Source organism: Urocitellus parryii, chromosome 8 (genome assembly GCF_045843805.1).
Source record: "Urocitellus parryii isolate mUroPar1 chromosome 8, mUroPar1.hap1, whole genome shotgun sequence".
Lineage (NCBI taxonomy): Eukaryota > Metazoa > Chordata > Mammalia > Rodentia > Sciuridae > Urocitellus > Urocitellus parryii.
This window is the reverse complement of record NC_135538.1, coordinates 112,621,229-112,645,547: the sequence shown is the minus strand read 5'-3', so window position 1 is coordinate 112,645,547 and position 24,319 is coordinate 112,621,229. Positions and strand designations below refer to the sequence as shown.

General features: G+C 35.1%; 1 protein-coding gene across 2 annotated transcripts in view; it reads left to right on the top strand.

Moving 5' to 3' along the window:
* The window catches only part of Zfand3 (zinc finger AN1-type containing 3), a 303,765-nt gene that overhangs the window by 214,557 nt on the left and 64,889 nt on the right, over window positions 1–24,319 (top strand). Inside the window, exon 4 of one of the 2 annotated variants that reach the window (XM_026383581.2) lies at window positions 22,020–22,085. The exons of the other annotated variant lie outside the window; for it this stretch is intronic. Coding sequence (XP_026239366.1) covers window positions 22,020–22,085 — 66 coding nt within the window. The remainder of the gene's footprint in view (window positions 1–22,019; window positions 22,086–24,319) is intronic. 2 annotated transcript variants of the gene reach the window in all.

The following is a 24,319-nucleotide window of genomic DNA, read 5'->3' as shown; positions in this document are numbered from 1 at the left end:
TAAAGCTTCATGGCATTGTCTAGTGACTCCTTTAGAGACATTTGTGGAGGAGAATGGAGAACAAGGCTGGAAAAGTAAATTATGATCAAGCTGTAGAAGCTTCAATGCCCAGCTAAGCTATTTGGGCCATGATAAGCAGAGAAAGTGATAGCATTACAGTTATTTTTAAGAAGTAATCTGATAGTATTGAAAATTGGAAGTACTATAATGGAATAACATTATAGAGAGATAATTTTTAATATTATGATTTGTTGAGTGGAACCAGGGCAGACAGTAGGAATCATTTAAGAGGAGATAAAATGGATGGTAGTGGTAATGCTAAGGCAGTAGGTTTTGTTTTGTGAAAATCAGTTCGGTATCATGTATTTAACTGTGGAGCTGATCAAAGCTTTGGTCCCCTGTCTTAAAAAAAATACACACCATTCATTTGTGTGCAGTTTTCCACAAAATTATAAAGTTCATTATAAGCCCTTAGGTCAAGAACTTAATAGTGTAAGGGAAAAGTTGGAGCTGGTCAGGATCTCATCTGATGGAACCTGGATTGGAGCTGCACATACCAAGAATACACTACCACAAACCAATTTCAGTCAACCAAAATGTAGATAAGACTGAGATAATAACAGCTGCCTTTTTCTGAGCACTTTATGTGCAAAACAGATTCTACTTGTTTTGCATATTTTCTTTTATTCCTCATGACAACCCAGTGAAGTGGGTATTATCATTATCCCCATTCTGAAGATTATGAAACAGGCATAAAGAGATACAATATGCCTGTGGTCACAAACTAATAGATACCAGGACCAGGATTCAGATTCATCCATTTGGCTTGAGTTCATGCTTTTAATCATTTAATTCACAATATAAAATATACTTGTTGCAGAGAATATTCATATTGGCAAAGTCAGTGCTTGCTCTGCCTATAATCAAGGTCTGTGGAAACCCAAATCATAACTAAAAGTTACTTTAATTCATCTTGAAAAATCAAAACAGGAATTAGAAATAAACATATTCATATGATTAAAACATTTTCTTTGGAGGGAAACCTTCATGGGAAGCTGACCCATAACAAAAATTTATATAGCAAATTATGGGTTCAGAACAAGTAGAGTTAAATTAAGTGAATTTTTAAGCAAAACACGCTGAATGTCTGGTATGCCCTAAGAACATACAGAGTAAGTCTTACTTCACTGTAAGATTCCATCTTCAGACCATTTCCCCTTCTGCTGCCTGGACTTAGTCCTTCCTCGAATTCTAGAGCCTCTGGGATACAATTCTTTCTATATTTTCATAGTTTACTTGCCTAGACCATTGTAGAATGCCATGCATTTTCTTCTGATATGTAAAATCCTGAAGTCTGATAAGGATGTTTAGTTCTACTAACATTGGATCCATTCTCTCTCTTTCTGAGGACTGCCTTGGGCTCATCTTAGAGTTATACTCTCTGAAGGTCATCACATTTCCTAATTCCTCAGGTTTTCACATATCTGGGGGAAATGAGGAGATTTGCCAGTTTGACTTAAGTTTGTATTGTGTTCAACTGAGGAGGTTGAGTTGGCACTCGGGAGAACACAGTGAAGGTTCCATGTAATAACAGTAGTTTAAGCTTTAGGGGTTAAATGCCAACGATGAGACCTACAAAAATCAGTGAGGATAGACTTTGAGTGAAACCCCCACATTTAGAGAACAAAAGTGATAAGAGGCAATGAAGATGTCAAAGAGGAGAATAATGATGGTGGACAAGGTCACAAAAACCAAGCAACATGTTATTGAGTGTGGGGTTTAATAATAATGATAACAAAATGTTTACTTCATATCTATGAAGTGTTTGCTCTATTGTAAGCACTCTTCTTAGCTTTTTATAGATATTGACATTTGATTGTCAATAAAGCCTGTGAGGGGAGAACTTTTTATTATGTCTATTTTTATAGATGAGAAAGTTGAAGCACAAAGAGTTCCAGTAACTTCTGCCTAAAGGTAAAAAGCTTCTGTTTGGCAGAGGATCCCATAGTCTAACACACTAATTTAGATCCATAGTCTTTCCTTTCAAACACTCTAGCATATTTCCTAAATGTTGTGAAAATTCTGCAGAAGTTATAAAGTGACAAGAGGCATTTGGATTTGAAACTGGTTACCTTAATAAACTATTTCAACTATTTGCACTTTCATTTAGCAGTCTTCACTCAGTGCCTGCTATATGTTAGGCACTAGGTTTAGTGCTGGTACAGGAATGAATAAGATTAGATATCTACCCACAGGGAAGTCACCTTTTCAAATAGAGATTCTGGCTTGTTCTCCCAAATAGGCACATAATAATATTGTGGTATAATGAAGGCAGAAGCCAGCAGTGATTAACAGACATGTCATTTGCAAAAGCTTTCCCATTTGGGCTTTACTACACCTTCTAAGTTGAAGGCAACTGTGCTAGATTAAGGAAGATGTATGCCAGTTTGTTAAAGCTGTCAGGGTGAATGCTTTATAAGTCAAGGTGAGGTAATTAAGTGATTGTCAAGTAGCAGTGATGACCATGTGAGATTAGATATGCCAAACCTTTCATATTTCTTCATCTGTGACCTACTTGGGAGAAGGATAAAGAGGCAGCTGGGAGTTACCTATCTTGCTATTCATAGCAACCACAATTTTATGTGTTGGTCCTTCTTGGCTTCCCCTGCAGATGTATGGAAAAGTGTAGGGTATAGGAGTTGCTATCAGTACTGCATATCTTTAATATTTAGTAGGTATAGATCTTTGCTATCGTGTTGATCTGGAAATGCTATACTTTCGTTGGAGTTTGTTGGAAGTTTTAAATTTTTTCCCTTAATAATCAAGAGAATGAGTATTGCTTAAATCTACTTTCAACCTCTTACTGTTAAATGAATATAACATCAGAAAGTGGGTGAGTTTGATATGTTTCATTTTGAAAAGACTGAATAGCTGTTGACAAAATTGAGTATAGTTGAGAATTCTGGGACAGATTTTTAACCAAAAGAGTTTTGTAAAGCAACTGACTAAAGGTCAAATAAAGCAGTTATCTAAAAGTTCTAAGTGCTACTTCTCTGTCAGAGCACACATACCTCTCCTTCACAGTGTGTGACTGTAGAAGAGTACACAGAACATTGGCTGTTAGAAATCTTTCAAAATGGTGTAAGCAAAATTCAAATAGTAACTTTTTCACAGCAGTTAGGTGCTATTATAATGCTGACAGCTAACATTAAGTGATTACCAAGTACTAGGTACTGTTCCCAGTATGTTACAGGTGTTAGAGTACTTCATTTCAATAATTACTCTGTAAAGTAGGTACTTTTATTATACCCATCTCACAGATGTGGAAACAGGCGCTGTGTGATTCAGTACCTTGCTAACTATCACAAAGCAGTCTAGCTCTACTGACCTGACTATCACCACACCATAGCTGCCTAACTCTAGAGTGCTTTATAGTCTAAAGAACATTGCATACAATTGTTGGCTCTATGGAGGAAGGGGGTGTTAGATACTGAAAAAACAATAAAATTCTTCTTTCTACTTTTGCTACTACCTATTTATTGTTCTTTCCAGGTTTTTCTTAAGGGGAGGTAAAATGTGATTTGAATGTCTCTTTATTTTGTATTTAATTGACATAATAACCGTACATACTCAGAAGTTACAGTGTGATGTTTCAATATATGTATACAAAATATAATGATCAGATCAGGGTAATTGGCATATCTGTCACCCCAAACATTTACCATTTTTGTGTTTTGGGAACATTCAAAACCCCAAAGCTGTTTTGAAATATACAATTAATTGTTGTCAACCATAGATAGCCTACTCTACTATAGGAGTCCTAATTGCACCCTGTACCTGTTAACCATCTACTCTTCATCCCTATCTCCTTGTCACACTTTTCTCAGTCTCTGTTGACCACTATGCTCTTCTCTACTTTTGTAAGACCAATTTTCTTAAACTTCCATGTATGTATAAGTGAGAGTGTGGTGTTTATCTTTTTGTACTTGATTTACTTCATTTAATATAATGTCCTCCAGTCTCATCCATATTGCTGCAAATGGCAGGACTTTCTTTTTCTTATTTATAGCTAAATGATATTCCATTATGTATATGTACCACATTTTCTTTATGCATTTATCCATTGATAAACACCTACGTTGATCCATACCTTGGCTTTTATAATTAATGCTGCAATAAACAGAGAAGTGTATGTTTATCTTCAGTATACCAGTTTTCTTCCTTTGGATATATACCTAGTACTGAAATTACTAGATTAGATGTTCTAGTTCTTATTTGTGGAGAAACCTCCATACTCTTTTCCACAATGGTTGTAGCAGTCACATTCTCACAGTGTATGAGAGTTCGCCTTTCTCCAATCCATGTCAGCATTTGCCGTTTTTTGTCATTTTGATAATGGCCTTTCTGAGATGATATGATCTCATCATTTTGATTTACATTTCCCTGATGATTAGTAATGTTGAGTAGTTTTTCATAAACTTGTTTGGTACTGTTTATTTGTCTTTTTGAAATTTTTCCCTTTTAAATTGGATTATTTGGGGAGTTTTGCTGTTGAATCCTTTATTTTTCTGGATATTAATCTCTTGTTAAGTTAATATTCAGCACATATTTTCTCCCATTTATTAGGTTGTCTCTTAACTATATTGTTTCCTTTGCTATGCAGAAGTTTCTTAATATGACAAATTCCATTTGTCAATTTTTGCTTTTGTCACCTATCTTTCTGGGATTGTATCCAAAAAAAATCTTTCCCAGACCAATATCCCAAAGTGCTTCCAGTATGTTTTCTTATAGTAGTTTCATAGTTTTGGCCCTTACATATAAGTCTTTGAACCATTTTTGTATAGAGTAGGAGATAGGAGGTTCCTTTTTCCCATTATCATTTTTGAAGAATGTTACCTTTCTCCAATGTATATGTTCTTGCCACATTTGTTGAAAATCCGTTGGCTCTAGTTGCATGGATTTATTTTTTGGATTCTCTGTTCTATTCCATTGGTCCCTGTGTCTGTGCCAATACCTTGGTCTTATGGTTACTATAGCTTTGTAATATGCTTTCAAGTTAGGTATCATGATGCCTTCAACTTTGTTCTTTTTATTCAGGTTTGCTTTGGCTTCTCAGGGTCTTTTATAAATTCCATATGAATTTTAGGGTTGTACTTTCTATTTTTGTGAAGATACTTTCCCTGTTGAAATAAAAGGAATCACTGAATCTGTAGGTTGTTTTGAGTAGTATGGAAATTTTCATAGTACTACTACTTCCAGTCCACGAATATGGGATATCCTTCCGTGTGTGTGTGTGTGTGTGTGTGTGTGTGTGTGAGAGAGAGAGAGAGAGAGAGAGAGAGAGAGAGAGAGACCAACCAACCATATAGCCACCCACTGTTAAATCTCTTTCATCATTATTTGTAGCATGTTTTTTGTAGCTATTGAACAGTATTGCTTTTTTGATTTCTTTCTCAGCTATTTTGTTATTGGAGTGAAAGAGTTTTATGGTGGCATCTTTAGGTTTTTATGTATGTAAGATTGTGTCATCTACAAACAAAGATAATTTTATATCCTCCTTTCTAATTTAGATGCCCTTTATTTCTTTCCCTTGCCTAATTGCTGTGGTTAGCTATGCTGAACAGGAATGGGAGGTGGGCATCCATGTCTTATTCTACACCTTAGAGGAAATGTTTTTGATTTTTCCCCATTTAGTATCATGTTAGCTGGTTTTGTTTTTTCATATGTGACCTTAATCATAGAGAGTTATTTTCCTGAAGACATTTTGTTTGTTTGTTTCGTTTTAGTACTGAAGATTGAACCCAGGAGTGCTTTACCATTGAGCTACATCTCTAGTCATTTTATTTTTAAGTTTGAGACTGGATCTTACTGAGTTGCTTAGACTGACCTCAAACTTGTGATCCTCCTGCTTCAGTCTCCAAAGTTGTTGGGATTATATGTGTGCAACACTGTACTTGGCTAGTGATGTTGAATTTTATAGAATACTTTTTTGCCTTCCAAGAGGATGCTGATTCCATTGAATTGTTTGTATATTCCCTTACATCTCATCAAGCCTTCCTCAAGATCATTATTTTAAATTTCTTTTCATAAAGGCATTTCATAAAGTTCCTTTTCTTTGCTGTCTGTTACTGAAGAATTATTGTTTCTCCATGTGTGTGCCATGTTTCATTGCTTGTCATGTTTTTTGTGCTATGTGTTAATATCTGAGCATCTCATCAAACAGTTACCTTTTCCCATTTTATGGTGATTTGGTGGGGATGGGAGAGTAGAAAGAGATTTCTTCCTGTGGATGGATGCTATGGTGTTCATTGAGTAGAGTGTTAGCTTTGTTTCTTAGCAGAATCCAGAATCTGTTGTCAGTGCAGTTTCTTCAGCTATAATCCTTATCAGAGATGTTTGCTGTTCTATCGTAACTTAAGCCACTAGTACTTGTGACTGCAGTGTGTGATACAGTCATTCTGGTGAAGGCTGTCAGGCTGGGCTCAGACATTATGGGCTGGCTGACTGTGTAGAAGGCTTTCTGATGGGTGGGGATACTGCCTGGCTGGTTGATGAATCCAGCTTAGGTGATACTGCTGCTCAGTTAATTGTATCCCCAACACCTGGCCAGCTGTTCGATGACTGTTGGCACATATGGACTTTGTCATTCCACTGTCTGTATATTAGCTTTCTCTCTGTGCAAGTCCTCTTGTTCCTTAGGGCATGGGGTGCTGTATGGATCAGAAAGCCAAGGTCTTGACCTTTCTGCTGTGCCTAGATCGAGTAACAATGGCTGAGGTTCTGCAACCACACATGAGTATGGTAGAATGACGGCAGAATCTCAAAAATCAAGGTATGTTGTGCCTATTAGCCTTCAGAATGGGATACACTCTAGCAGCTGGCCCAGTTTCAAAATGGCACAGAGTTGAAGTAACTTGGGTCACAGGGAATGGGGTGTTTCAATATGGGGTCCTATATTACAGCTAGGACATTATAGTCATTTGAATTCTTAACTCTCCATAAACTGTTTGATACCTTTGAAGGTGGTGAAAGATCTCCTGTGATTGCTGAAGTTTGCAGTAGTGTTGGAATTATTGATGGTGGTGCAGTCTCCAGCTTATCGTTTCCTTCTAAGGAAAAGTCTGTCTTGGCTCTGAGCTGGTTGCAGAGCCATGGTGCCCTGCTCATGTCTCTGTAGTGCTACCTGGTTTTTTGTACTCAACAGGAATCCTGGCTTTACCTGGTTAATCTTCATTGTACTTCCTCACTCATTCTGGTTGGAATATAATTGTTTATTCTTTGTTGTTAACTCTCTTTGTGGGGACAACAAGCAGTAAGTAGCTCTTTGTTCAGCCATCTTGCTGATGTCATCTTTAGTTTTTTTCTTGATCCAACTTTTGTAGAAAGAAAGGATAATGTCAAGGACTGGGGATATAGCTCAGGGTAGAGCATTCGCCTTTATGCCTCAGGTCTTGGGTTCAATCCCCAGCATTCACACACACAGATTGGAAAGGATAATGTCAGGTTGTTAGAATGCTGAAATCAGTTGTTATTTTGTTATTCTTAAGTAATAGGGAGATGATTGCCCATCTTAAATCAGTCTTAGTAGATTAGACTTATAAGATGAGAAAATGTTTCCTTCATCAGTTCTGCAGATCAACTTTCTGTTGTTTTAAAGGCCTGGGCATCACTACTTCTGGCCTGTTTGACAGCTTCACAGTGTGCGCATCCACCTGGGTTTGGGGTGTAGTCCTGTAAGCATAAGATGGAAGTATTGGAGGAGCCTTAGCTAGTCTGTTTCTTTTTAGTAGAGGAAGAGAGTTGATGCCTGCTAGTAAAGAAGATATTATTGTCAAGAAATAGGCCTGTTTTCAGATATTCTATATTCTGAGATAGGATTTACCGTATAGAGAATGTTCTTTTAGCTCTAGAGGCACATATTTAGAATTAGGCTGGGGATGTAGTTCAGTGGTAAAGCACTTCTTAGCATGTGAGAGATCCTGAGTTCAATCCGCAGCACTGGTAGAGTGCTTGCCTATCACTTAAGAAACACCAGGTTTGATCCTTAGCACCACATAAAAATAAATAAATAGAAAAATAAACTTTAAAAAAAAGAGAATTAAATAGTTACCAACCCATTTATAAAATTATAGTTTGCAACAGGGCTTGTAAACTACAACATATGGACCATACCTAGTCCATCACCTGTTCTTGTACCACCTGTATGCAAAGAATTATTTTTACATTTTTTAAATGGTTGAAGAAAACCAAAAGAATGATATTTTGTAAAGTGTGGAAATTAATGAAGTTGTATTGGAACAGTACGCTTGTTCATTTATATACTGTCTATGGCTGCTGCTATGGACAACAGCAGAGTCCATAGTTGCTGTAGAGATTCAGTGACCTTTTACAGAAGAAGATTGCATACCCATTTCACAAAGCACTTTGACAAACATTATGTTCATGGGGTTTTTCTGACAGCATGTAGCACAGGTAGGGCAGATAGTTCCCTTCCTAGTCCGCAAATGAGAAGAAGGAGGTTTGAATGGTGATATACTTTGAGTTACACAGCAAGGCCAAAGACTAGGCCACAGCTCAAATCTGGACCTGTGTATTGTGCTTTTTTTTTTTTTTTTTTTTTTTAGTTTTACATAGACACAATATCTTTATTTTGTTTATTTATTTTTATGTGGTGCTGAGGTTCAAACCCAGTGTCTCTCAGGTGCAAGGCAAGCGCTCTACCACTGAGCCACAACCCCAGCCCCTATGTTATGCTTTTTTCCCTTTTCTTTACTGCATTTACCCAAGAGATGCTTTTATGGTAGCCAAAAGAAAATACACTTAAAAAGTAAAAACCATATTAACCAGAATGTTAGGGAAAATTTTTACTGATCAAAGCTTTATTTCCATATACTGTCTGGACTTTCTTTAATGTGATACTAATTTCCAAAATAGAAATTTGAAAACATTTTTTACCTGTGGTTAAATTGATTTTTGTTGAGGGAGATTCTAATTGTTTCCTTGGAAAGGGGTTTCTGGTGATACCTATTCCCCCCAGGGATTAGGGAGGGCTGGGGGAGGAAAAAATGGTAGTACCTTTTAGCAGATGTCCTTACTAGATTGCCTCTGAATCCGACAAAGCCATATCTTTCCTCTGAAAAATTCATGTCACTGCCACCAAGTGGCTAAACTTGTTTGTTTTTACTAACATTTCTCATAATCTCTAAATGAAATCAGTTTTCCCTTTTCCAGATTGTCTTCTTCTACAGGACAGACATTGGGTAAAATAGGCTGGCTTTTTTTTTTTTCTAGTAAAGCATTTTGGAAATATTACCCATTAAAAATATTTTATGACTTCCTGCTGGACTGGTTTTAAGTGAAATATGGTGGGGAGATTTATTTACAGTTCTCTCTGTGTGTGCCTTTCTTTAATGAAGCTCAAAGCATCAGGCCATTTATCAGAGATAATTATACAACAGATGGAGCTTTTCTGATATATAATAGTCTCAAAGTAGAAGATTCTTTTCCATAATGAAGAATGCCCAAACTTTAAGTGTCTCTTTTGATTTTAATTTAAGGGATTTTTTTCCTTGTGCATTTATTTATTAATCCTGAAGCTGGTTCTGTAAAGCATGCTGCTGTTATTAGGACACTGTGCTAAAACAATTGATACTTTGTATTATCATTTGATAATGTACTGTTACAGGCTATATTGAATTGAATGTCCGAAATTCACCAGGAATCAGTGTACAGAATCATTAACTTAAAACTCATCAAAATGTAGAAAGACTTGAGTAGTTAGCAGTGTTTTCTTATAGATATTATTTTGTTTCATAATATTTTCTGGGCAGAACTTGTTCAAGCACTTCAACTTGTGGTCATCTCACCTCCAACTTGTGATGAAAATAAGAACCAAATTAAAGTAGAATCATGATTTTTAAAGTACTCACTTGCTGGCTTTTTTCTCTTTTTCTAAACTTTTAATACTGCTTATCTTTTGAATTACAAAGATTTAGGTTTATATTGAATAGAAAGTGAAAATACTCTTTTAATGCCTCCACCCCCTCCACCATCAAATACTCACTCTTTCCAGAAATAACCATGTTTATTCATTTTAGAAGGTATTTTTTGTCACAGTTATATACTATGTAGGTTTTGCTTATTTTTTATATAAATAAGAACATATAACACATAGTACTTGTAATTCGCCCTTTTACTTAATATTAAAATTTTTTTCTTCTGGTATGTTACTGGTCTTTTAATTGTGATTTGGGTACCTTATAGTTCATTAGAAAATACTTTTTTAATTTATATATGTCTTCTAGGTTTGTGTCTTTCTTAGAAGGCTTTCTGAATAATAGGTTTATAAAAAGATTTTTATGTTGTTCATACTTTTCATAGTTTATCTTTTTCTACATTTAGCCATTGAACCAGTCCACAATTTATTTTGTATATGATATGAGGTATAGGGATTTGTATGTAAGTATTTATTTTTTGCAGATGGTTAACCAGTTTCCCAAAACCATTCATGTGAATAGTCTTGGTTTGAAATGCCATTAATATTATATAAGTATACATTGGTTTCTAGTCTCTCTATTTTGTTCCATGGGTCTACTTTGTGTAATCTTAAAACTGGAATATAACTTTAGTGGTATGTATTAAAATCTGATGAAATTAGTCTTCCTTAGTTTTTCTTTTCCTAAAATTTTGTTGGCTATTTTGTAATTTTCTTTTTAATGAATTTTATATTCAGCTTGTCAAGTTCTCTTTAAAAATTAGTTTGTTTTAAAGGATTATATTGAATATGTAGATTTAAGAATAATTGACTTTTGTATAAAACTATTGGGACCTTCTCATATAGGAATATAGTTTGTCTTCATTAAAACCTTCTTATATATTCTTGAACAAAGAGTCATGTTCTGAAAATAGGACAGTTCTTGCTAGAATTTCTTCTTTGAGCTTTATAGTTTTGTTTTTCTTATTATTCACTCTAATGGAACTACATTAATTTTTCTAGCAGTATTTCACAAATAGAATGTTGGTTATAGATTTCTTGTAGATATTTTTTTTTTAAGGTTAAAGAAACCCCTCCCCGTTTTAAATTAGAGCTGGGTGTTGGAATTTTATAAAATGCTTTTTCAGCATCAATTGAGATTTTTCACATGGTATTTATCCTTTAATATGTAATCTCTTAATTTTTAATGTACTTCTAGTGTTAAGCCATCTTTGTATTCTTTGAAATACTCTTTCAGTATACTATTGAACTCAATATAGTAATTTTATTTGAAATGTTATCTTTTGTATAAGTCAGATTTAATTTTGTGTATATGTGTGGTTGCATGTGGACATGTTGTTCCCATCTAGTTTGGTATTCCATTAGTCTCAGAGAAAACTTTTCATTTGTTTCTGTATTCTCTCCTCTCCCTCTATCATTATTACATTGTTATAATTGCTCTATTTTATTATTACATATAAGCAACTTTTCTTCTTTAATTTTTTTGAGATTAAGTAGTTAACTCTAAATTGCACAGCTAAGCTACTAAGTGGCATAGCCAATTTTGGTTAAGCGTTCTCTCTTAACCCTTACAGTCTTGGATTGACAGGTTATTCTCTGGGTTATGCTCTTATCTTAAGATGTTCTGAAAAGGTTACTGGTCTTAGGTTTGTCCCTAATGACCTGGGTTATCTCAGGCAAGTCACTTCCTTGAGTGATGTTTTCTTCTCAGTAACATCTGGATGTTTTCTTCTCAGTAACATCAGGGCTTGGATAAGATGATATCTAAAGTCCTTGCTCATTTGTGGCTTCTGTTCTTAAATTCTGATGCTATGTAGTATGTCTGTTCATAAGTTTTAAATTTTATACTGGTCTGAGTAGCATGATAAAATCTTGTGCCATCCTGCTCCTTCATGCCCAGGTTGTCAGACATCCCTTTGTCTACCTTATCCATGCTGTGTATATGCTACTTGCACTTTGGCTACCAGTGGCTAAGTTGTCAGACCCACAATGCTTATGTTTAAGAGAATCACAATGTTTATGTTTAAGTAACCCTCATTTTACTTAATAATGGCCCCAAAATGCAAGAGTAGTAATGTTGTACTTTTATTATAACCATAATCTCCATACTGTTCTTGCTTCTAATAGACTCAGTAAATACTTAAGGATTTAAATATTTAGGAAACTTTTATTTTTAATTTTTCTTTCCCTTTTAAAGCCTACTTTTATGTGTTTGATACATAAAAAAAAAAAAAGCTTCTCATTGCTTTCTACCATTCGGAATAGAAATAAACAATTCAAAAGTCAGGGTCACTATTACATTTGGAGATTTGAGTGGTGACAATTCATCTCAGACTTTGGAACATTGGAAATTAGTGTCTGTCTCTCTCTGCTCATCTGTCCCCCTCTCACTTCTTCTCTCCCCCTACCTCTCTCTTAGAAAAATGGCACCCTGCCTATTGTGAAATAAGTCTTTTTGTTCGTGGCTATTTCTTCTATCATCTGAATTTCCCCTTTCAAGATTCCTCTTTGCAAGAGAGAAGACTAGCAAACTTTAATTTTCATTTTCTAAGGTGCCTTAAGAAGTCTGCAAATCTGAAAGGTTAGTTTCCCATAAAGATTTCCTCAGGCACCTGTAAGATTATACAGATATTGATATTTAGACTAGGTTTTGAGTAACATCATCACTGCACACACACACCCTCGCACATACTGATTTTTTAAAATGTTTTTATTAAATTAAATGCTCTGTTTTTCTCTGAAAGTAAAGGTCACAGTGAATAACCACACTTCACACAGCTTCGACTTTTCTAGTTGTCATATTGTTTTTATATTTTGTGTAGGTACAGAGAATGGGTGACACTATTCTGATTTTAAGCTTTATTTATGACAAAAAGTTTGGCTGAAAAAACCTTATTATACTAGGAAAATCCATTTGAATGTGTTAAATGTAGTCATTTTAACCTTACTTATATTTTGTGTTTGTGAAATTCTCTCTGAAATTCAGGGTTGCCAGTACCAAAAAATGACTATGTAACTTTGCATTTTATGTTCATGTCTTCTGTTACTTCATAAGCCATCTCGCTTCTTAATCTATCAAAAAGATAATTAAATCAGATTTAATAAAGACAACAGGATGCCAGTTCAGTAAGCAGTTTTTAAAATTCTGAAATATCAGTATAACCCCCTCTCTACATAATTCATACTATGACATTTTCAAGTACTAGTGGCAAAGAGAGGTCCTGCTAATATGCTCTTCAATGATCACTTCTGTCTATAAAGCAAGAAGGTTGACTATCAGTACCTTTTATTCACTGTCACTCTGAATACACTGCCAGTAGTGGTACTGTGGGAGGAACTCAGCAAAGAGACAGAGAAGGAGGTCACCTGTGTCCTAAATTCCTTTTTAAAGTCCATTGGGTAGTATTTGTGGCCTGAATTGATGGCTTATTTTCATTCTTCCTGAAGCCCCCTGTGAAGAACATGCACAAGTTACTTCCTTTTCTGAGTAAGGCATTCCAACCATTTTTCAGTTCTTGATGCAACCCAGCATTTATAGAACACTCTTGTCAGCTGAACTATTAAAAAAAAAAAAAAAAGAAAGAAAGAAACAGAAACGAAAGAAAAAAGGTTCTTCCAAAACCAAGAGGTATCTCCATTAATGTTATGAAAAGCATGCATGTGTTAATGATAAAATGCAAATTTAGGAATCTGAGTTAGGCCTTATTTAAGCCTGTAAATACTCAAAACTGAAGCTTAAATTAGAGAGGTGACAGCCCCTAATTTCATATCCATATTAAATATGCTTTGTCACAAGAGATAATATGGTGTCTAAAATTAGAACTGATTCTATTAGCCAGGTGAGAGATATATTAGCCTCACAAAAATGAATTCTGGTTTTTACTTCCAGGATGATAATGTCTTAGAAGCTCACTGTTAATTGTTGTTGGGCTTTGTCACATTATCACATCTGAAAAACTGATATTGAGTAAATTCACCTACTTTTTACTCTTCCTACGTAAGTAGCAGGAATAGAATGTCCTGTTTCAAAATTATGAGTGTAAAGTTTATTCCACTCACATGCCCTTATTTTCTTAAATGTTAACTTTTTTTGAGAATGGGCAAATTTATTATTATTATTTGCATTCAACACATCATTTGTAGGACTAGAGTAAGCCATTTGGCATGTAAGGCATAGGGAGAAATTGAAAAATACATTTATCTTTAGATTCGTTGATCTGCTCTGTTCTCAGAGTGTAGCCTGAGCATCTTATACAGTTCCCAAGACCCACTCAGGGGTCTTGAAGTCTTTCCTTTGCCAACTATTTATCTGTAGAAGGGCAGGTTTCCTTCAGATGTTTCATATAAATATTGCAATAGATTGCATGTGAATCATTTAAAATTTAAGTGTCTGTCTTTAAACCAGTTTACTTTGTTTTTTGAAATTGTAATTATGTTTTATAAAAATGATTTTTTTTGTTGAACCATAATTTTCTTTGTTAATTTGAAGTGAAAACATTTTTAAATTTTGTCATTAAAAATTTCAGATTGGGTAAATATAAATAAATATGTAACCTACATAAAGAAAAGTTCAAAATTTTTAAAGGTAGAAAGTTTATCTCAAGACCAAAACTTTTGTGAACTGCTTTGCTAAATTAACATATACATATTATGGAAATCAACTTTTTTATTTAATAATTGTGCTTCCCTTCTGAATACCTAGTTATATCCAGTAATTGCTTTTGTCTTGGATTATCCTCACTTAATAGTGAAAAACATTTTGAACAATTACTGTACTAGATCACTAGCATGAGTGAAACTGTCTCTGCCCTTGAAGCTCATTTTATTAATGCATACTGTTTCTTGGTCAGGAGAAAGCCTTTCTTCTATAACATCTCCAGGTCTAAACAGGGAGATCTACCTCGACCCTAAGAGCCTGTCCGTATTGGGCACATGCAAAGCACCCCTGATTTAGGTTTGCTCTTAGCACTGTTGCATGAGGAAGATAGTGTAGGAGAATTTTAACTTTAATTCTATTGAGCACATAGGTTAATAATTATGCATATACACCCCTAATATTTGCAGATGAACAGCATACAGTTATTCAGGGGAATTAGGGTGGACTGGTAATGAAATTTTGTTGAGAAACCCTTTTCAAGCAAAATAGATAAGCCACCAGTAGCAAGTTCTGACCCACTTTGAAAATCCCTTTCTCATAAATCCCTAATTTAGGTCTAAATAGTGTGAGATCATTGGGTTAGGATTAGAACTTCTGACAGGGAGATTAACACTTAAATTCTGTAACAAGCTTTACAAATGGTTTAATTTGGAAGTTTCATTAGAAGAAATGGGAGGGCTATTCTCTGGGCTGATTTCCTGTAAACTTAGATTCTGCTCATTATATCTTTATATATCCTTGTTTTTAATCAATGGAGCTTTTCAAACTTAATTATATAGACAGATTAGATGTGTCCTTTCTGATTAAAACAGTTTGTGAATTGCAGGTTTAGAGTGAGGTTGGAGGGTGGGGTTTTCTTTTTCTTTCTTTTTTTTTTTTTTAAGTTGTAGATAGAAAGAATATCTTCATTATTTATTTATTTATTTTTATTTGGTGCTGAGGATTGAACCCAGGGCCTCATGCATGTGAGGCATGGGCTCTACCACTGAGCCACAACGCCAGCCTTGGGTTTTCTTTTCTAAAGAGGTGACTTATTTTCTTGTGTGTTCTCATCTGTCCCTAATATTCATTTGTTGCCATCAATTCTTAACTATATGTGAAGGTTTTTAAAGAACAGTTTCATTGCTGAAGAAATATAGATTGAATACTTGAAACATAGATTTGAATATTTTTAACTAAGTTTGTATTCTGTTTTAAAAAATATTTATTTTTTAGTTTTAGGTGGTCACAATATATTTATTTTATTTTTATGTGGTGTTGAGGTGCATATACAGCGCCCTGTGCATGCCAGGCTGGCACACTACCACTTGAGCCACATCCCCAGCCCTAAGTTTGTATTCTTAACATGGTCTCATTAGGAGATGGCAGAGTTTATATCTCCAGTAGAAAAGTGGGGGTTTTTTTGGTCCCCCTCCTTTCTCCTCCCCTCCAAGAAACTCTCCATAAGATGTTCTGAGAAGGGGGAAAATTGTAGCTCTTGGTAAAACCACAGGTTTGGGAAGGATGCCACAAAGGTAAACAATGTATGGATTATAAAAGAGTGAAATTGACAAGCTGGTTAAAAAAGGATGATGCATTCCTAATTAGCCTACAGTGCCTTTCCTTGGAAATTAATTAGATACTGTTATGTAAATGTCATGTTAATTAAGCAAGAAAATTGAAGTGTTATAAATCTGCAAAAGGAATGGCTATTTTTGTGTATTAATGTTTTGCGGTTACCATGAAAGGGCTGCTAGTAGAATATTTGTTTGATTATTGAGCTTCTGGCTATTTTTAGCTGACTGACTCCTTGACAGTCCATTTTTCCTAATTGATGTGTTTTAGCACATAGTTTAACTGCAACCAATGAGGGCTAGTGGAAACAGAAGCCAAAAATAACCAATCATCACAGTTGTTTTTACAAAACTTTTCAGAATAGATTGTTGATCTCTATTTAAGGAGATTGTTGATCTCTGTTAAGGAGAAATGCTCTTGTTCTCTATTTACTCAGCTTTGGATAAATGCAGGTATCCTCCAAACCAGTATTCTCTACTTCCTTCTTGAATCACTATTTTCTGGTAACCTTTGGGATTGACTACTACATGAATAGCTCAGTTTTTTGTTTTGTTTTGATTATTTTGTGGAGGAGGCTGTTTGCTTTTGATATGCTTGATAACTATGGAAGGCTGAAAAAATTTATTCTATTTCTTTTAGAAATATGTGTATTGATAGTTAATGGGAGACCTTTATATGGCCCTGTTTTGCTGGTTACAGTGAAGTGAATATGCAAATTTGACCCAGGTCTTCAACTTTAGGGGGCTGAAATCAGTATTTTCCCCAGGAAAATTCAATGCCCTATTGGAAATGCTGTGTCTACTTATTGGGAATACAGCTGAAGAATATCATTTCATGTGAAATTGGAAATGCAATATATGTGTTTAAAACAAGATAGAAACATCTCTAAAAGAAAAGATATTCAGACTTCTCTTGTCATAAATCACAAGCTACCTACAGACATTATTCACTCGCATATTCTAAACTACATTGTTGAAACTTGACATTTAAGAAAAAAGTCCTCTGAATGTAATATCAAAGGCAAAATGCTAGAGTTTTATTAAATATCTTCAGTCAATAAAGAAGCTTGAAAAAGCTTCTTTAATTTAGTTTTATTCAAAAAAAATTTTTTAAAACACTAATAATAATTAACTAAAAGTTAGTTCAAGTTGGTAATCTTGATATTAACTGCTTTGGAGATCCCAGAGATTCTGCCATGATTAAGCAAGGAACCTCATGATTTGAAAAAACATAAACAAAACATTTTTAAAACCCCACTTATTTTTCTAAACCTAGTTGCCACTAATATAGGCTAGAAAATAGAGAATTGATAGCCAGGCACTGGTGGCATATGCCTATAATCTCCTCCTCTTGGGACGCTGAGACAGAAGAATCTCAAGTTCAAGGCCAGCCTTGGCAACTTAATGAGACCCTGTCTCAAAATTTAAAAACAAAAAGGGCTGGGATGTAATTCAGTAGTGGAGAGCCCCTGGGTACAATCCCCAGTAATCCAACCCCTCCAGTCATAAAAAGTGACTCCATTTTATGATGCAGACTTCATCTTGTGCCATGATGACCACTCTGTGAACTTGCTAACATACCAAAAGAAAATTATTTGCCAAGTATGAATATTCTGAAGAGTATATAAACTGAATTCTTTCCTAGAACAATGATATGGTCTGTATAGAAGACCAATGAACTTCCTTTTTACCCTTAAAAGGATACTCTAAACTCCTCTAATGGGACACATTGTAGTCTCTACTGGAATCTCAGCTCCCCTGAATTGCAGTCCTAAAATAAATGCCTTTTAGGCTTTATACATTGAGCCTCTCTGGATGACATAGATAATGGTTTGAATTGCTCTGTGTTAAGAAATATATTTATTTTCCCAGCCTGAGTTCCAAACATACTTTCCCCTTCCATCTCACTTCCCATTCACCTAGAGAACCTATAGTCATGAAGAGATTTTCTTATCTTGTTCTTCTTAACTAGCTGTATTCAGTCCTGCTGCTTGGAAAGAAGACAGCTAGCTAAAAATGGGAGTAGAGTTTACAGTGACTTATGTGGACATATGCCAGGCCCCCAGGCATTGGAAAGTCCAGAAAAGAAAAAGCCAAAGCCTTTTTTTTTTTTTTAATGGAGCAGAGGCCCTCACTTTGACCTTGACCATCAGCTATCGGAACTATTTTGTTTATTATAACCACATGGTAACCATGTTATGTTTTTCTTGTTGTGGACAGAAACTTAAAAAGGTTTCCCTTGAGTTGCCCATGATTTCCTGCATGCATTTTAAGAGTTGACTTGGAATTAATTGTGTAAGGGTAGATACTGTCATCTCCTGGGGTTGCTCCTTTTATTTGAGAGTATAGGAGTTTGGGATGACAGCACAATTAGTGTAGGATATATGTGAGGTGCTCACGTGTGCCTCTGCTCTGGTTTTAAAGTGCTTCATAGGTTATAGTCTGCCAAACCAAACTTAATTCCAAGATCTCTTTATAATATTGCCCAATTATCAAAGCTGGAATATATTATCACTGCCAGTTACTCTTGCTGTCAATTTGTCTTGGCTCAACTCTGGTTCTATTTGTACTTTACTGTAATGTAGTGAATACATTGGATTGGGTTGTTAGTTTAACAAGCTCTCTAGAGAACACTCTCATGATGATTCATGTTGAGATATGCTTGGTAGCCATAAAGTTATTTGCATATTTGCCAAAACCTACAGAAAGTCATTCACTAGAGTCTTTTTTTTAAAGGATAAACTCTCAGTCTACAAATGAGGTGAAGATTCTCTTATTTGATAATTATCTAAGACATTTGTAAATATGAGGTGTTACACAGCTAAATTTCTTTAGGTGCTTTGATGACTTCCCTTCTTTTTAATTTTACCGGATGAATTATCTTATACCTTTTAAAATAAAGTACTCTGATAGTTATGCTGTCATTGGCTTTTGTGCTTTGTGCAGCTTTATGTTGTGGTAACCCAGTGACCATGGCCAGATATTGAACTTATGTGTGAAAAAATTGTTGTCAGATGCTAGAACTAACTGGGCTGTTAATATTTTAGTGTTCAGCTGGTTTAGAAATATGCACTAATGGCCTCCTATGCTCATTCTTCCCTATTGCATGAAAATTTCCAGACCCAAGACCTGGGAATCTATATTTTTCTGGATGTAGAAAATGTTCTAATATTTTTATATCAGTCTTACCTGTGCATGTTTATGTTAAAATCCCTCAGGACATACATTTAGGATTTGGGTAATTTATTCTAATATAGGTTGAGTATTCCTAATCCAAAATGTTTCAAAATCAAAAAGGTTTTGAGCCCCAACATGATACCACAAGTAGAAAATTCCATGCCTGCACACACATCATGGATCACAGTCAAAACAAAGGCCCAACAAAAATATTGTGTAAAATTACTTTCAAACTTATATATAAAGGGTATACAGTGTACTGGTCCTAAGTATTTCGGATATATAGGAAATATAGGATACCTATATTTTATTCTTCTCGTGTTATACCCCCATTAAAAAGTTCTTTAAAAATGTGCTTTACTTTCCTGATTAAGTCAAACAGCTGGTGGTTGTCACTTAATGAACATTGTTAAGCACCTACTGTCCACATAGTCATGATCCATGACCAGGTAACAATGAGTCTTAATTCTTGGGAACATAAAATGTGATGGAAAAGAAAGTGATGATATGTAATATAAAGTTTTAGAGTTTATAAATGTAGTAGATAATCCATTAACTCTCTGACTTACTGGCAATTCTATTATCCCCCCTCCATTTTTTTTTTTTTTTTTTTTTTTGTTAAAGAACCTAAGGACCACTTACCCAGGATTATTCAGCAAGTTAGGAATAGTTACAGCATGGACCTAAACTGTGCCTTCCATAAAAGCCTGTAGTGTCCCAGAAGTAAGAATGCCAACAAAACATGGAAATAGAAACTACAGCATTTTGCAGAGTTGTAAAAAGCCAGTGCCTAGAGGGTTCTTAAGGAGGTGGGATTGGTGTTAAGTTTATATGTGGCTCATTATCTCTTCATATTGCATGTTTTCAAGTCACAGTTGCCCCATTTGAACCTCTGGAATTTTAGTATATTAAGCTTTCTCTGGCAAGTGTAACATTTGTAGAAAAACATTCAGTTGAAGTACCCTGCTCTCTGGTCTTCCTAAACTTTTTAACTTATTCTTGCCTCATTTTCAAATTGTTGCATTTCCACATTTTTTTTTTTTTTGCCACTGATGAACATTCTTCTTCCTCATTACATATAACATTTATTACCTGTTCTGTACTGTAGTACTTGGTCATTTTTTGTCCAGCCATTTTGTTGTTGTTGTTGTTCATTTCTTGTTCTTTACTCTGGTACATATATTTTTGCCTTCCTAATAACATGATAAGCTCTCTGTGAACCTGTGGTGGCACATAGTAGATGTGTGCTAAGTAGTCTTTGAAGTTAACAGTGCACTTATTCTGTTTTGCTACCTTTAAGAATTTCCCCTCTGTGCCTTCTTATATCTGTTACTGTTATTATATGACCTAAGTATAGGAAAGAGTTGACCTTGGTACAGAAATGCTTAAGTTCCATAAGTGGAATCTCCAGGTTCTTAAACCCTTGCATCTCAGTGTCATAAACTAGAACAGGTCTCAGAGCTCTATCAGGTTCCTTCCTTTACATTGAGTAACTTCAGTGATATGAAGTCTTGTCGTAGATGATATACAACTATGCCAAGAAACTGTGTTTCCCCTTTGCTAGTCATAGTCACTTGGGAAGCTTTTTCAAAATAGATGTTTAACATTTACCCTTTGTGTTCAGTTCCTTTCTGATTATCACCACTGGCCTTCATATTTATATAGTAACTTTCTATTCAGAAGGTAGGGCATGGTCAGTGGGGGAGGGATGCTGGGGTGTGTATCAGTGTCAACTTCAGAATGTTTTGATGGTCCTGATCTTACAGAATGAAATTACTGCTTTTCAAACCTTCATCCTCTGACTGACTATATCTTTTGCATATGAATCAGCTCTCTGAGCCCACCAAAATTATTTGACAGTTCTCTTCATCATACTTCTTCCTTTCCTTTGTTTTTGAATACTGGGTATTGAACCCAGGGGGGCTGTACCACTGAGCTACATCCCCAGCCCTTTTTGTTTGTTTGTTTGTTTATTTATTTTTATTTATTTATTTTTGAAATAGGGTCTCACTAAGTTGCTCAGGCTTATCTTGAACTTGCCATTCTTCTGCTTCAGCCTCTCAAGTTGTGGGAGGTTACAGGTGTGTCTAATGCTTCTGCTTCATATCAATCAGAGTTCTTATAATAAAACTAAATGTTCTTTCTTGGTCAGCAGGGCCTTCCTTATGTTTTAGAATGATCCTTACTTCTTCTGACAAGCAATTTGTTATTCCTTGGGGGGTTCTTTCCTTTAAATATGGATAGTTTTACAGTAAATTCAAAGATAGAATGACCACTGAGATCAAAAGAGGGAATATTCTTGCTTATTGCTTTATGGAAAAACTCATCTCCCCAAACTTACTGGTAATTTCTTCTCACCTAGATCTGAATTCTAATTAAATTTTTATCTTTAACTTCTTAAAATTATGTGACTATTTTGTGAAAAGCATGTTTTAAGGTGAGAGGCTATGGACCTCTAGAGAGACAATTGCTGAACTAAAATTAGGTCTTTAGAATTAACTCACCACTATTTCCTACTACCCTCCTCGTACATATTTGCAGGTTGATCCTTTCCTCTTTAGGTTTCTTTCTTCAAGGTAGCAACTATGGGCATGTGGAGGATATGTTCTGACTGATGTGCCTGCCTTTCTGTTTCTAGGTGGGCCATGCACAGACACAGCTCATGTCTCGTTAATCACACCAACCAAAAGATCCTGTGGTACAGGTATGTACATCATTCTTATGTGAATTCATCCTTACCTGAATTCCTAATAGAAATGAGCCACTGGTTCTAACTTGGTGTGCTTACCAGGGTAGTCTCTGATTTCTTTTATGAATTGTGAAATAATATATTTTATGCTCTGTATTGGGTATGGCATGTGAGCAGAAATCAGAGGTGGTGTTCTTGGGGGTCAGATTGACTGGGTAATGTTGTCAGGTAGATCCAAGAAGATGGACATCAAAGTTTATCTCCTAATATCTGAAGATTGTTATTAGGACATGAAACATAACATAAAATGCAGGTCATTTCCCAGTTTTTAGCATGTGGCTAATTTGTCCAAGTCTTGCACCTATCAAAAACAAACATACATTGTTTAAATACTAGAGAACAGAGAGCAACAGAAGTTTTAATGTAAAAAATTGGTGTTTTAACTTGACTATCATAGTATCTTAGTTTTGGAAAATCACTCTCTCTTATTCATCTTAAAGCCACGGAATGTGCTGAGATCATTCTTTTCAGTTGCTTGGAGTCGCAAAAACGTCTTTTGTGCATCTGTGACATTTTTATTAAATGTGAAGACATGAATCTTACAGCTCTCTAAAGAACAGTCATAATGCCCATTGCTCTCTTAGCCTATAGCTTAATTTATCTTAAACAATATTTGCCTTTTCTAATAATACTGCCTGCTATTTAAAAAATCTCAAGGATTATATTTAGAAGAGTAAAAAATAATTATAAAAAATAATAATTATTGTTTTTCTAAAGGTCACAGTCAAAATATTTTTGTACTTAAAAATTCCTTGTAACTCTCCAATAGAAATAGTGCAAACTATTTCCAAGTATGACTTGCACTGAAAGCTCAGCTCCTTTATAGGCTTTGATATTAAACCTCAAACAGAACTGTCTTTGCATAGTTTTAGAGTAGCATCCTGGCATTGAGCTCTACCGAACTTAATTTTACTTCTCTAAGTGACAAGCTTTTACACAGGGTTGGGTGAGATAGTCCTGGTATGCTCTCTTGAGCCTAGTCAGCAAGCTCCAATAAATAGAGTAGATTTCTCTACTGATTGATGTAAAAGAATTGTGCCCTGGCATAAGACAGATCATCCTTATTAGCTAGTGGGAAGTTGTAGAGCCACCTGCCTACCCACTCTAGCCATAAGCTTAAACATTCAGAGCCCTTTGATTTAGGTCTAACATTTCACATGTGCGGTGTACTTTTAGTTTTTTTTCTTTCCTTCTAGTCTTGGCCCTCAGGACAGGGTTTACTTTTAGCACTATCAGCATGTTCAAGTAGTGTCAAGGAGTGAACCATGAGCACGTTGGGTCATCGTCAGAGGTTTGGGAAAGATTGGTATACAGAGTTTAGATACTGAAACTAGCAGGAACTTCCTCAGAATATCATGTACTTGATATTCAAGTCTTCTAGATCTGTTGCCTTCTCTCTACTCCCCACACTACTTTGTGTATCTAAAAATGATAATAGCATTTATTGCATGCTTACTGCATTGCCAGGCACCATTCAGTATGCATGCTCAGTCTTCAGAACACCTGCAGGATACTTAATCATTATTCCTCCTATACATGTAAAAACAGGCACTCAGAAAGTTAAGTGTATTTTCTGAGGTAATATTACTAATGAGTCATGGAGCCAGGATTTGAACATAGATCTTTAGTATCTTTTAGATACTAAAGACTGTGTTGTTTCCAATACATCATGTTACTTCTTTTCACATTTTATTATATAGTAATTATTTTTTATTTAACAAACAGTGGAAAACCATATCATTGAAAGAAATTGGGTAGGGGCAGATTTGGAAACAGCATCTACTGAAATAGTTGTAAAATGTGAATCTAGGGGTCTGAGGGTGTAGCTCAGTGGTACAGCACTTGCCTAGGCCCTGAGTTCAACCCCCAGTACTACAAAAAAATAATAAGTAAAAAAATACAAGTTCTAAAATGAGACCTGGTTTCATATGGCTTTAACCACTTACAAACTGATTTTAAAGTAAATAAATTGACACATTTAAAAATGTGTTCTTCATTTGTAAAATGGGATTATAACTATCTCATTAATTTGAAAAGAAATACAAAGTTCACATAGTAGACTTTCATCAATTGGTAGCTGCTATTATAATCTCATCATAAAGATCATGTGTATGTAAATGGTGTTGGTAAAACACATCAGTAGATATTGTAGATGGAAAGAAGACTAAACTAGAAGTACTAACACTCAT